This window comes from Mirounga leonina, unplaced genomic scaffold, assembly GCF_011800145.1.
Source record: "Mirounga leonina isolate KUSES-001 unplaced genomic scaffold, KU_Mleo_1.0 Mir_357, whole genome shotgun sequence".
NCBI lineage: Eukaryota > Metazoa > Chordata > Mammalia > Carnivora > Phocidae > Mirounga > Mirounga leonina.
The window spans coordinates 16,733,726-16,747,378 of NW_023270702.1; the positions used below are offsets into that span (position 1 = coordinate 16,733,726).

The window sequence follows — 13,653 nt, forward strand, 5'->3', positions numbered from 1 at the left end:
GGAAACAAATGGAAAGAAGCAAAAAGATCAACACAAACTAGGCTAACACCAGTGACCAAAAGCTTTCTTAAGTTCAAACCAGCTGTTTAATTCTTGCATTTCTTCTTTAAAAAAAAAAATCTAAAATGCTTGGCAGTTCGTAACAATAAACTTTTCCAGATCTTCTCCCCTATGCTCTGGACTGAGAGTTCTATTTCCTCATTTTACAAGTGAGCAAAATGAGGAGGCCTAGAGGCCCCAGGAATTTCATCACATGACGAATTTTTGAGCCAGAAGAGGCATCTTGGTTCTCAGTCTTTCTACTCTAATCCTTGCCCCAGCACCATGTGAATGAGACTAGGTAGGGGTCGTAGGGTCAGGTCCCGAGTCATGCCCTTTGACTTTGTGCTCCTTGTTCAAACCACAACCACATGTAAACCAGATTACTTAGACTCACTCATCTTGTTTCCTTCACTCTGTATCTCACAGCAACCACGTCAATGGTAAATGTTATTTATCCTGACAAACAAGAGCCAGGAAGTGTCAACTTCACAAATGTCCTGTAAGAGCACTAACTTGATGATATTTAAAAGACCAGAGAGTTTTCCCGCTAACAGGGACTATTCACAGGCCCCTTGAAAGGATACCTGAATGGCTTCAGCAGCAGCAGGTCCAGATTCACACTGAGGGGTTACTCCTCCCCTCACCCAACCCTACAGCCTAAAAGCCTGGAAAAGGAACCTAGGAAATGAAGCCTCCAGGTACTCCTTGGAGAAACTCCAAAGTAAACACCACAAACAGCTTTGGCACTGGGATTCTCAATAGCAGCAGCTCACTGGACAATCAATTATGGGACTTCCATCAGGGAAGGTGTGATGTTGGCTCCCTTTCCAGGGAATAGTCCCCAGTGGGGTACAGAGCTCTACACATCTTATATATCTCATACCCTGGCTTCTTCAGGCCTTTCTCCAACTTCTCCCTTCCTTAATTTATTATAAACACAGAGGATTTATTTCCTGTGCTGTTTTTCCTATTGACCTACCTTTCAAAAATCCCTCATTGGCATCTGTGTACCTTCCACATCAAATCCAGTTTTTACCATTGGCCACAATCTGATTTAATTTTTAAAATATTTATTAAGCACCTACTGGCACTGAGCTCAGTTCTACAAAGGATTCAAGAGGACAGATGATTGAAAATTTATTGGGGCATACAGGGCATAGACATCAGATGGAATCAGAGATTAATACAGAACTCTAAAACAAGATGAATATAATCTAAAATTAAAATGTGTGGTATTGACACAAGTAATTTTTTACATTTTTTTTTTTTTAAGATTTTATCTATTTATTCATGAGAGACAGAGAGAGAGAGAGAGGCAGAGGGAGAAGCAGGCTCCCCGCAGAGCAGGGAGCCCGATGCGGGACTCGATCCCGGGACCCTGGGATCATGACCTGAGCCGAAGGCAGACGCTTAACCATCTGAGCCACCCAGGCGCCCTACATATTTTTTTAATATGTACTAGTATTGTCTTTATTCCTCCCAACTCTTCTAAATGTTTTGTTCCCTAGGTCTGTCTAGCAAGTCCTTTCAAGGGAGTGGGCAGTATCAAGAGGTCAAACTTTCAATCAATAAACATGCAAGTTTAGAAGGCACTTGTGAGACAATTGTAGTAGAATATACAAATGCGGGTTGGAATCTACCTAGCTCACCTTTGGGAAGGATGCCCTTGGGCATGAGCTCCATTCTGGCCAAACTGATGGGGTCCAGGAGGTGAAGGGCCCTGAGGCAACATCCCCCCAGGGGCAGGAGCCCCCAAAGGCCCTGCTGGCTTCATCATACCTGCAACAGAAGGGGATGAATTTAGAAGAGTATGAATGTGCAAAGAGAGAGGATGCCGTGCCATTAGGTTAAAAATGAAAACTAGGAGGAGGAAGGGAAAAAATGGGTTAAGACAAGTTCTCCTTCAAACTTGCCTTAACCATCACAGACCTATCAATGCCAGGCTCTGGCATAGTTATCTGACCATCATAATGATAGGAGAACAGAAAAGGAAAGATCATTTCAATACTAAACAGAAACCAAAACAGAAGAAATAAACTTGCATTTGGTAGAAGCACCTTGCTAGAACATACTATCACGAAGAATGTTAGAATACACAATGAAAAATGCCATTCTGGATATCAGAAAATAACTCTGGAAAAAAACAGTATGAGGCATCAAAAAGATCCTAACTGTAACTATGAAAAAAAAAAGACCTCTGAAAATGCCTTTGAGTTATAGCATGAGGAAAACAAATGGAAAGTAGCATCTGTTTTTCCAACAAATGCAAAGCAAGCCTTCAGAGTTGATAATTCTTCCAGGATTCCAAATAGTTGGGTGATAAACAATCAAGGGACTCCTCAAGTCATCACACTCACTCATATAAAATGTGGGATCACGTGATTAGTAGATGCTCCTGGAAATAACTGTTTTCATTTACAAAAAGTTCCTTCTCAAAAATTCTTTAAAGGTCTCTCTTTAGAACTGTTTGCAGACATTTTTCTCTTCTAGAGAAATTGTGGTACAGAAGAAAAATCACTGAACATGGGCCAGAGGAGTTCAAGGCTCCACCGGGCCATTTACTAACAGATAAATGTATGGTGCTGGGCAGGCAAGAAGGTTATATTCAAGTACCTCAATTTCCTTCCCCTTGCTGCAAAAGGAAAGGCTTGGACTAGATTACTTGTCTTTTAAAAGAAAAAAAAGAAAAACAAACAAACAAACCCAAAACCAAGTCTTCTATTTGCTCTTTCCACTTCTAATCTGCTTGTTTTGTTCCAGCTCATTCAACTTATTTTTGACCCCACCCTCCTCTCTGGCACCATCATCAGTGACCTCCTAGACGCCTTGTGTGCGCTCCTCCACTTGACCTCATGATGATATTTCATACCCAACACCTCCTTTCTTCTTTTATCTTCCTCCAGAGAGTTTATTCTCTCAGATAACAAGAGAATTGACTGGATAACCTTGCAGTTGTCAAAGAAAGGTTTCTTATATTATCATCATCATCATACATCATGCTTTCAGATGTTTGGGTAATACAGAATGTAGTATAACCAGGGAAATGGCTGTATTCATGAATAATATTGAAACTTTCACAAAGTGTTTTTTTTTTTTAAGTATTTTTTATTTATTCATTTGAGACAGACAGATACAGAGAGAGAGAGAGAGTAGCAGCAGTGGGGAGAGGCAGGAGGAAGAGGAAGAAGGAGAAGTGGACTCCCTGCTGAGCAGGGAGCCCGCCAAGGGGCTCGATCCCAGGACCTGGAGATCATGACCTGAGCCGAAAGCAGACGCTTAACCATCTGAGCCACCCAGGTGCCCCTAAAGGTTTCTTTTCTTAAAACAGGATTCCTCAAACTTAAGAAAAATTTTATATTAACTTTACAGTCACAGTCTTATTTAGCATTTTTTCATATACTAAGAAGAACAAAAAATATTTTTCTAATAACACTACATTTGTATATGATGTTCTAAACTCCAAAGCCAGCAAAATTAGAAAAAAATGAGACTTGCAGTCACACAGACTTGGGCTTGAATTCATTCCCCACCATTTCACAGCTGTGACCCTGACAAGGATACTTCTATGTTTTGAAACCTCGACTTTTAAACTGTGTCAGAGCAGTAATGTCCCCTATCTCTGAGAACTGTTCTGAGAACTGAACAAGGCAACAGGTATGAGAGCATCCAGAAATGCCTGATATATAAGGCAATGAATCAACAAATCTTGGCTTCCTCTCCTCTGACCATATCCCCTGCCCTTCTTTTTTCAAGGATTTATATTCTAACAGAACACACATACCATAATTATATGCACACTTGTATTTTCGTTTTTGAAACATTAGTTTGGACAAAAGTAGAAAATCTACAACACCAGTGCAAAAATAATAATTACACGTACTACAAGAAACCAAAGATATTCTATATTTCCCAGGTAAGTAAGTAAATCCCAATTTCATCAACAACCCTCATTTATATGTCCAGAGAAGCAAAAAACAGTTTTCGGAATTACTCATGTCTGGGTATTTCCATGTGTATCCATGGGATTCACATGTTCATAAACTTCTGTTTCCAAAAACAAAATTGAAAAAAAAAAACCCAGCTTACATATATTCAAGCAGAACTGTTATACACCAATTTCACTAAAATGTTCTTTCCCTTTTGTTTTTGAAAATCAGCTCTATGGCAACGTTTCAAACTCATTCTTGTTCAAGGTACATTCAATGTGCCTTTGAGACACCGAGAGCTCTTACAGAACTCACAACCATGTAAACAAATGACAGTGCCTTGTCATTAGTGTTATAATAAGCAGAGGGAACAAGCTGACTCTTCCTAGAGGAATCAAGAGAAAGTTCAAAGAGGAAGGACTGCTGGAGCTGAATCTTGCAAGACAAGCAGGAGTTTTCTTAGTATAGAGACAGGATAGAGGATTTCAGGCAGAAGGGAAAACCTGTGCAAAGATAAGAGAGAGCATGACATGCTCAGGGACTGGTAGAAAGGGCCATACAGAGAGATTGTGAGGAAAAGGGGCTGGGAAAGAGGTTGTCCTAGTTGGTTGGGTCAGGCTGCAAAGTCCTGTATGCCATTTGGACTCTATCCTCAGGGCAAAGAGAAATCGGTATCTCTGTTATCTGCAAAGTCATAGTCTTGTCCTGGCCACATCTTATAGGTATTTTCAAAAATGATCAGAGATAAAAAGAAATCAGGTTCTTTATAGAACAGTATGAGAATTTTAATAGGAAAGGAAAACCAGACCATGAGAAAGAACTATGCTTATGCCAAAAGAAAAATCTCTAAAATCACAAACTGGTCTTTAACACAGCGGCAGATATTATAGACTAGCTTACTCAACACCAATTCCATTTTCTTTCTGGCTTACCTTTCTGTATGGTCCTGAGCTGGAAAGATGGAATCTCCATTGCATAAATTCTCTTACAAATGGGGTTGCCATGTTCTCTAAATTCAGCAAAACAACACCTCTCTGGGAGACCCTGGATGGTGGTTCTGGGGTAGAAAGGCACTGGCTACTAAAGGAATAGTCCTATGTGGGGTGTGCATTTCTATGGACCACGGAGTCCCAAGCTTGGTTCTCGCTTTCTTTAATACTCTCTTGGCTTCTTGATACCCTTTAACAAATCGCTTTCTGCTACAGTGGCTTCTATGATCAACAAAAAAACCCCTGCCTAAAACAACATCACAGAAAAGCATACCTTGGATTTGGCCCTCGATCTGACAAACTAAAACCAAAATTAAAAACCATTTGTGAAAAAAAAAAAAGTTTATCTAAAATAAACAAAGATGTCTTTTATTGCTTTATGTTGTCTAATTACTGTGGCTAGAACTTCCAGTACTATGTGGAATAAAAGTGGTGAGAATGGACATCTTTGTCTTGTTCCTGACCTTAGGGGAAAAGCTCTCAGTTTTTCACCATTGAGTATGATATTAGTTGTGGGTTTTTCATATAAGGCCTTCATTATGTTGAGGTATGTTCCCTCTAGACCTACTTTGCGGAGAGTTTTTATCATGAATGGATGTTGTACTTTGTCAAACGCTTTTTCTGCATCTATTGAAATGATCATATGGTTTTTATCCTTCCTCCTGTTGATGTGATGTATCATGTTGATTGTTCTGCAAATACTGAACCACCCTTGCATCCCAGGAATAAATCCTACTTGATCATGGATGTGTGATTTTTTTAATGTATTGTTGGATTCAGTTTGCTAATATTTTGTTAAGGATTTTTCTATCTATATTCATGAGAAATATTGGCCTAGAGTTCTCTTTTTTGTGGTGTCTTTATCTGGCTTTGGTACTGGGGTAATGCTGGCCTCACAGAATGAATCTGGAAGTTTTCCTTCCTCTTCTATTCTTTTGGAGTAGTTTGAAGAAGGTATTAATTCTAGCAAAATAACTCAGTCAGTGAAAGACAAATGCCATCTGATCTTTTCATAGGTGGAATTTAAGAAAGAAAACAAACGAGCAAAGGGGGAGAAAAAAGAGAGAGGCAACCAAGAAACACACTCATAACTATAGAGAACAAACTGATGGTTACCAGAGGGGAGGTGGGTGGGAGGACGGGTGAAATAGGTGATGGAGATAATGCACTTATCATAATTAAATTAAATAAAATAAAGACAAGTTCCCTATTATATGGACATAATCATAACGACCACTGTTCCTAAGGCACTGTGCCTGGTGGTGTACCTATATAAGCTTGCTATTATGAGCCTCACCACTTCCACAACCCTACCCTAGTTTCAGGACATCAACAGTTCTTGCCTCTTAGCTTCCAGACCAGTGGTCCTCAATCAGAGGTGATCTTGCCCCTGAAGGGACATTTGGCAATGTCTGAGCCTTTTGGTTGCCACAGCCTGGGGATAGGGGGCGGGGGCCAGGTGGGTATAGGATAGGTTGTACTGGTATCCACTGTGTAGAGGCCAAGAACACGATTAAACATCCTACACTACACAGCACAGCCTCCCACAACAAAGAATTAACTGGCCCCAAATGTCACCAGTGCTGAGGATGAGAAACCCTGTTCCAGAAAGCAGTGTGTCCAGGTCTGATGCCTTCTCTACACTTTCTAATGTGGAGTGTAACTCTTTCTAAAATATACATGGGATCATTACCCTTCCCAGTTTAAAATGCTTCAGTTAAAATAAAGCCTAAATAAAGTCTTAGGATGACCCCACTTTCCCTTCCAGGCATACCTCTCACTGCCGGCATTATACACGTCAGCCAGGCTGAACCTCTTGCAGGTGGCTCAAAAGTGTCGCCCCCTGACCCCAGCGAGCTGCCTCCCTACTTGGCCAACTTTTACTCATCTTCCAGGTCATTTCTTCCAGGAAGATTCCCTTGATCCATAGGTCTTGGTTATGTGCCCCTGCCATGTGCTACCATGGCACCCTCTACCTCCTTTATCTTGGTACGACCCCCTGTATTGTCACTGTCAATTTACTCGATGCATGTCCCACTAGGTAAGTAAGTATTACACGGGCTGAGATGAGGCTTATTTTATTCACTGTTGTATTGTCACAAGTACTTTGCTCACTTGAATCTGTTAAATTTGTTATTACATAGCACTAGCATCACGTGATAGGCACAAATGGAGGTATGGTCTGTGAGAAACACAAGAGTTAGCACTGCCCAGATCTATGTAAGAATAGATACTTCAAGGAATCACAACCAGGTTGCCTAGGTCCATCACAAAACCAACAAAAGGATCATCAAAAGACTAGAAAAGAAGGCACATAAGATTGGGAGATCTAGGGTCACTCAACACAGAAAAATAAAGGCTAGGGTAACATAGTAACAGCCTTAAATAAACAAAAACACCGTATTTTACAGAAAGGTATATTTACAGAGTCTGATAGCCTGGTATCCCTCTGAGAATTAAATAAGGAGAAAGAGGTTTAAATTAAAGTGTGAAGGATTTAATCCAACACAGACAGTTTCTTTGTTGTTGTTTTAATATTGGTAAATACCAGAGTGTTGCTGATGAATGAAGCAGCTTGTCATTCACACACTCATTTAATGAGTATCTTCTCTGCTCCAGGCACATCTGTTATAATATGGTGTAGTAAATGGTAGAGAGGCCTGCACAGGTGTTAGGAGAACACAAAAGGAAGAAGGGATTTTTGATAGGCTTGAGAAAGAACAGTGGTCAGAAAGGCCTACAGGTACAACACTTGAAGTGAATCTAAAGGAGGGGTGTAGAGGTAAACCCTACCCGGAGGACAATATAAAGGCATGGATTGGCCTTCTAGTAGTGTGGAGTGCAAATCAGAGCACAAACCAGCCTCCAGATGACTAATGGCTTAGTACCACTGCTGTAACAGGTATGGTAATGTGGCAGACAAGCTGAAAAAAAGAAAATGGGTAAGTTAATGAAGGTCTAAGGAGCTTAAAATACAATCGGTGGCTGTGGGAAGTCATAAAGGATTTTAAGCAAAAGGGAGTCAAAAATTAGATTTGCATGCTATAAAAATCCCTCCGGCACAGAACTGGATGGTTGGAGAAAGGCAGTACTGGAGAGAGAGAGAATGGGTAAGAGATCATTTTAGTAACCCAGGTGAAAGATGAATGGCTTGAACAAGAAGAGTGACAAGAGAATTGAGAGGAGAAAGCAGGTAGGAAAGAGGTTTACAATCATCCCAAAAGAATTTGGGAGGACAGTTGGATTGAAGAAGGTAAAAGGAAGAGATTGTTTTTAATAGTCAAAGTTTCTAATTTGGATAACTGAGTGAATGATGATGACGCTGGGTGAGATATGGAATGTCAGGAAAAAACAGGTTTCATGAAAAAAATTCTGAATTATTTTGGACATGATGAGTTTAATGTGCCCATGTAAACAGGTGGGCAATTGAAAATATGGGTCTGGAGCTTCGGAGAGATATATGGACTAGAGAAATAGATCTGAGAGACTAGTATGTCATACGAAATGTTACAGCCTAGGGAAAAAAATCTATAGAGAGGAGAAGAGGGGTGACTATAGAACAAAGAAGGAGAAACAGCAATACCTAGGGTCATTGAGAAGGGGTAGGGCGCTCCTTAGAAAAAGATGTCCAGAAAGCCATCAAGAAAAATAACAAAAGATAGTGTCACTGGAACCAAAGGAGAAAAGAATTTTGTACAAACAAGAGCCGTAAACAGTGTCAAATTCAAAAGATGACAGGACACTGTCTACTGCATCTAGTAATAGGGCCACTGATGACCTTGGTGGGGGAAGGGTGGATGGGGCCCAAGCTATGGAGCAGAGACTACATTGAGCCATAGAGGGACTGAGAGGCAAGGATGGAGAGTCACTGAGGGACGTGAGTACTTGCTTAAGAAAGTGGCTGTGAAGAGAGGAAGAGTGAAGAATATCGAAGGTTCTACTTTGGTGTATTTTAGAGTTTGTTGTTTGTTTTCTTGAGAGACTTGGGTATGATTCCTGGAACCCTGAATAAGTCACAGTATACCAGCCAGTCAGTTTTCTTCGCTGCAAAATAGAGCTAATAATCTACTGCACAGCATTGTGTAAAGATTAAATAAGATAATGCACATAAAGCTTTCAGGACCAGTTTTTGATCCATGGGAAACATTCAAAAAGAACAATGTATAATTTTCATCATATACAAATGCAGAGGGGGAATGAACCACCAGATAGAAACTAGAAAAAGATGGTTCCTCCAGGATCCAGATTTTTAAGTATTGTGGGGGAAAACTGGTTCTGGACAAAAGGAGGATGCTTCATCTGAAGGTTTTTTAAAATTAGGGGCACACTAAATCACAAGGGTGACTTTCCACAGGAAATTCCCAGTCTTCGAGCATCTTCTGCAACAAACTGTGTGTGGTTGCTACAATCCGGCCTCCCTACAGGGCTTTCCTCACCCCTCAGTGACTTTGCACTCCATACATGTTATCCAGCAGAGCCCAGATCCTACACATCTCAGTCAGTTCTCTATAGCCCCAAGAGATACTGATTTATACACAGCCAATTTCCACCAATGATTTGAGTTGAATTTCTCAGCATTCTCTCAGAATTCCCAAGAACTATCTTACACAAATATTTTTAGGAGACCTGGGACCATTAGACCTGAAACAAGCTATTATTAGCCTCACTTCAACCCTGAAACTTGGTCCCTCAGAGCAGCCCCTTGATAAAGGAAGGCGGCCTCAGAGTGCGAACAGCCATCAGAGCAATGGTAGTCCCACTCCATTGCTCCTTTTTCTCCCATCTCTGCCTCAAAAGCCAAGATTCCCTTTTGACTACTGTATTTTAAAGCAAACAATATTGTTCAATAATGATTTCAAGGCAAGGTCATGTTTTTCTTGTTATTATCATGGAGTAATCTTTGGTATATGAATCTAATTGTATTTTTCCAATTTCAAACCTGATTTTTTAATAGGATTGCCAAAATATATACTACATATATATATATAATGTACAGTATATATATTTATATACATTTAATTTCGTTTTTTATTACATGTTTAAATAAGCTCACATCACTGAAGTAGTAGCAAGAACAAGTCTAACGGTAAAAAAAAAACAAAAAACACTCAGGATGCTTCTTTTTTTTAATCTATATTTAAAAACCAACCTAGTTGTATTCCAAGCAACAACCAAACTGATGACGTAGGTTTCTTCTATAAGAGACTTTTCCAAGTAAGCCTATACTCTCAAACCACAGCATCAGGGCACCTGGGTGGCTCAGTTGGTTGGGCGACTGCCTTCAGCTCAGGTTATGATCCTGGAGTCCCGGGATCGAGTCCCGCATCGGGCTCCCTGCTCGGCAGGGAGTCTGCTTCTCCCTCTGACCCTCCCCCCTCTCATGTGCTCTCTCTCTCATTCTGTCTCTCAAATAAATAAATTAAAAAAAATCTTAAAGAAAAAAAAAAAAAACCCCACAGCATCATATAATGACCATTCAACACTTCCAAAGCTGCTCTTTCAGAATATCTTATGTCTCTGAGCCTGAGAACCAATAATCACATGCAAGTCAAAATAATGCACTTTACCTGGTGGAGAACCTGCATGAGATGGGTCCCCATAGTGTCCATAATGGGGTGGAGTAAGGCCTATTCCAGGCTGGGACTGAGAATAGGGGGGTGTAGCCACATATCCCTGTTGACTCATTATGAAAATATCATTCCAAGGGATAGCTCCACAAAAGGACTCTGCAACAGAAAGAAAAAAAATGCCAACAAGAGAGTTTGAGTTACTTAATGCTATTCAAAATATGAACACTGCTAATAAATATTTATAATGGTTTGAGGATAATTTCAGGTGTGTGAGACGTCTTCATATCATACAACATATCATATTATCTTCTACAAAGGCTCTAATCATAGCTCTATGGAACTCAGTAACTCTGAGTTCTATAGGCAAATTCTCAGGCACAAAATCTGAATAACAACTGCCAATCACTTTTTCATTGGACGAATGAACTATTTCCCAGACAGTCTCTCATAATGTATCCACTATTTTTGTGCCTTTGGTTTCCATGGCCCTGTTTCAGCAAAAAGCATGCCAATGGCAATAATCACAAGTCATTCAATTGACTGACCAGCAGAACTGCCAGTAGTCTGCAATCAGATGTTTTAGGGCTTGTGTCATTTCAGTGCTATCCTAATTAGTAATTTTAGTTAGGCAGCTATGATAAAGAGAAATCAATAGTCCAACAAATATAGCAGAAGATAAAGAAGTTGGTAATGGACTTATTTTATGAATCATAAAATGACTAAGCCAGGTTGCAGCCTGCAAAGATTTGAGAGTTTCAGTGGTTTCTCAAAGATGACAGACTCTCTTTCTAATTTAAGTATCACACCTCTAAGAACATATACACATATATTTAAGGAACTAAGGGAAAAAAAGCAATTTCATATAGGTTCAGGCACGTGCACACACCTCACAGTACAACATACCCATCTTGACTCTACTCAGAAGCTAAACATCGATTTGTTTTAAATTTATCGTTTTTCCAGGTTTCACAAAATAAGACACATTTCATAGAACTATTCTCAAAGAATTTTTAGAATTAAAAAAAGCTCTGAATCCTGGTAAAGGAAGCAGATTTTCACTACAAATCTACCATTACTCTGCTGTGTGACATGGAATAAGGTGAAGAACCTCTCTGGGCCTCAGTTCCCTCTTAGAAAATGAAGCTTCTAAAGCCTTTGCAAACATAGAACACTGATCCTACAATTTCTCTCCAGTTTCCTCATGTGGCATAGGAATATTTCTCCTTTTGCTGTTTTATGATGCTACCTTTTAAGGTAAAAGTTCGGTGATACCTGCTAAGACTTGAAATAGATCTATATTCAGGAAATCTCATTCTTCATTTGGTTTCATTTTCCTATTAAACTGTAAGTTCCCAAAATTAAGGAAAATATTATAAGATCATTTTCTTCTCCTTGGAAGGAGAGAACTAATGAGAGGAGAGATAGGCAAAAGCCTGCTGGTCCACTTTGTTCCTGACAACACGTTTACCCTCCTCCCACTTTAGCAGAGAGAGACGTGGCAGCCTGAGCTTTGGTCAAGCTCACCCAACCAAGCACATTTAGGAAGTCAGCAGGAGCACACACCTACGTAGCAGCCTGTTGCTGAGTGACGGAGAGGAAAGGCAGGGATGTTCACTCCAAACAGCAGGAAGCAAGCAGTCGGGTCCCTCTGAACTGGTCCTGACAGAAATCTGCTTCCTCACGCAGCCCAGTTTGCCACGTCAAACTTCCTCACACAGCACCAAGTTACAGAAACCTGACTCAGCTTCAAGCGGCGACATGGCACAAAGCCACTTGGCAAGAGCAGGCCTAGGATCAAAATCTGGGGAGCTTCAATCACAGAACAAGCCCCAGGCCACTGTCACTGGACAACGAGAGCCAAGATGTGCTTCTCACCCGGGACCAAGTTCGGATTTGGGCAAATTGGTTTCGCTACCGGATAGGATGTCCCGAAGCTTGAAGATACAGTTGCCATTTTTACTCTATTTCCAATACTGCCTTCCTCCAAAGAGGAAATTAAGTTGATACAGAGACAAGAAAACCGCCGGCCGTGCCACTGGAATACTGTGGCCACTGAGGACCCTAACCACGCAGTTCCAGCATCCCAAGACAAAAAGATGGGGGCGGGGCGGCTAAAAACTGCCCACGCCCACCCACCCCACCCCCATTATCAAACTGCACGAAAAGGCTAAAGGAGCAACGTATGAGGTCTCCTCCGCTGCCCTGCCACAGGTGAGCATCCAGCCTCTCGCCAGCCCCTATCCTAGGCCGGGCACCGCACCCCACTCCGGCTGTGTTTGGGGAGGGGCTGTCCCGCCAGAGCGTAGCCAGGCAGGGTGAGGCATTACCTGGTCTGCTCCCGCACGCCGCTGGACTTCCGAGAGCCTGCGCTCTGCTCCTAGCGCCGGGTGCCCCGGTGACCCAGCTCCCGCTGCGGCCGCTGCTCCCGCGGCGCCTTTCCCCCGGCCCTGTGTCCCCACAGGCTGGTCTCGCGCACAGAGTTGCAGCCGGGCTGGGACCTGCCACGTCAAACCCTCTCCCGGCTGCGCGCCCCCAGCGCCGGGGCTCAGACCAGCTGCCGCGCTCCCGCCGGCGCAAGCGCACAGACCCGGCCGGGCGGGGCGGGGCGGGGCCGGGGGCGGGGCCGGGCCCGGAGCGCGGCGAGCGTATTGGCCGCCGGTCCTTCCTTTTTTTCCCCCTCTATTCGCCTCTTCCTGTCTGTTTTGTTTGTATGTTTCACTACAACAGTGCTCGCTTCCGCAGCACATATACTAAAATTGTATGTTTCACTACAACAGGTCAAAATTTTAACGCTGTTGATAAATCAGAGCAACGTTTTCACGGTGCATCCCCTTAGGAAGGCGTGACTGCTTAATGAGGGTTCATTCATTCTTTCATTCAACAGGTTGCGGCTTCAGCTGTTCATTCATTACATATTACTTGAGTAACTGTGATATTTCCAGGTATTGCTTGCCGGTACAGGAAGGTACACGATTCAAGACCCCGAAGAGATTGGAATTTACAGGCGAATCTGGCACTTAAAGGAGAATCTGGCACGTGTACACGAACAATTTGATGACGTATTCGCGCAATGCTCTACAGAGGAAGGAAAGCCCAAGGCAGCCTGGCAAAGTGTAAAAGAGGAAG

At 41.9% G+C, this 13,653-nt stretch overlaps 1 protein-coding gene across 2 annotated transcripts in view; it reads right to left on the bottom strand.

Moving 5' to 3' along the window:
- Positions 1 to 13,072, bottom strand: part of SEC24D (SEC24 homolog D, COPII coat complex component) — a 99,370-nt gene extending 86,298 nt beyond the window's left edge. Inside the window, exons 1-3 of one of the 2 annotated variants that reach the window (XM_035030331.1) lie at positions 12,855 to 13,072; positions 10,525 to 10,683; positions 1,692 to 1,821 (exon numbers count right to left, since the gene is read on the bottom strand). In XM_035030331.1, the coding sequence (XP_034886222.1) occupies positions 1,692 to 1,821; positions 10,525 to 10,642 (248 nt within the window). In that variant the 5' untranslated portion in view covers positions 10,643 to 10,683; positions 12,855 to 13,072. Of the gene's footprint in view, positions 1 to 1,691; positions 1,822 to 10,524; positions 10,684 to 12,090; positions 12,333 to 12,854 lie in introns of those variants that run through there. The other variant, XM_035030332.1, reaches the window with a different exon arrangement.
- Positions 13,073 to 13,653: the final 581 nt, after the last annotated feature.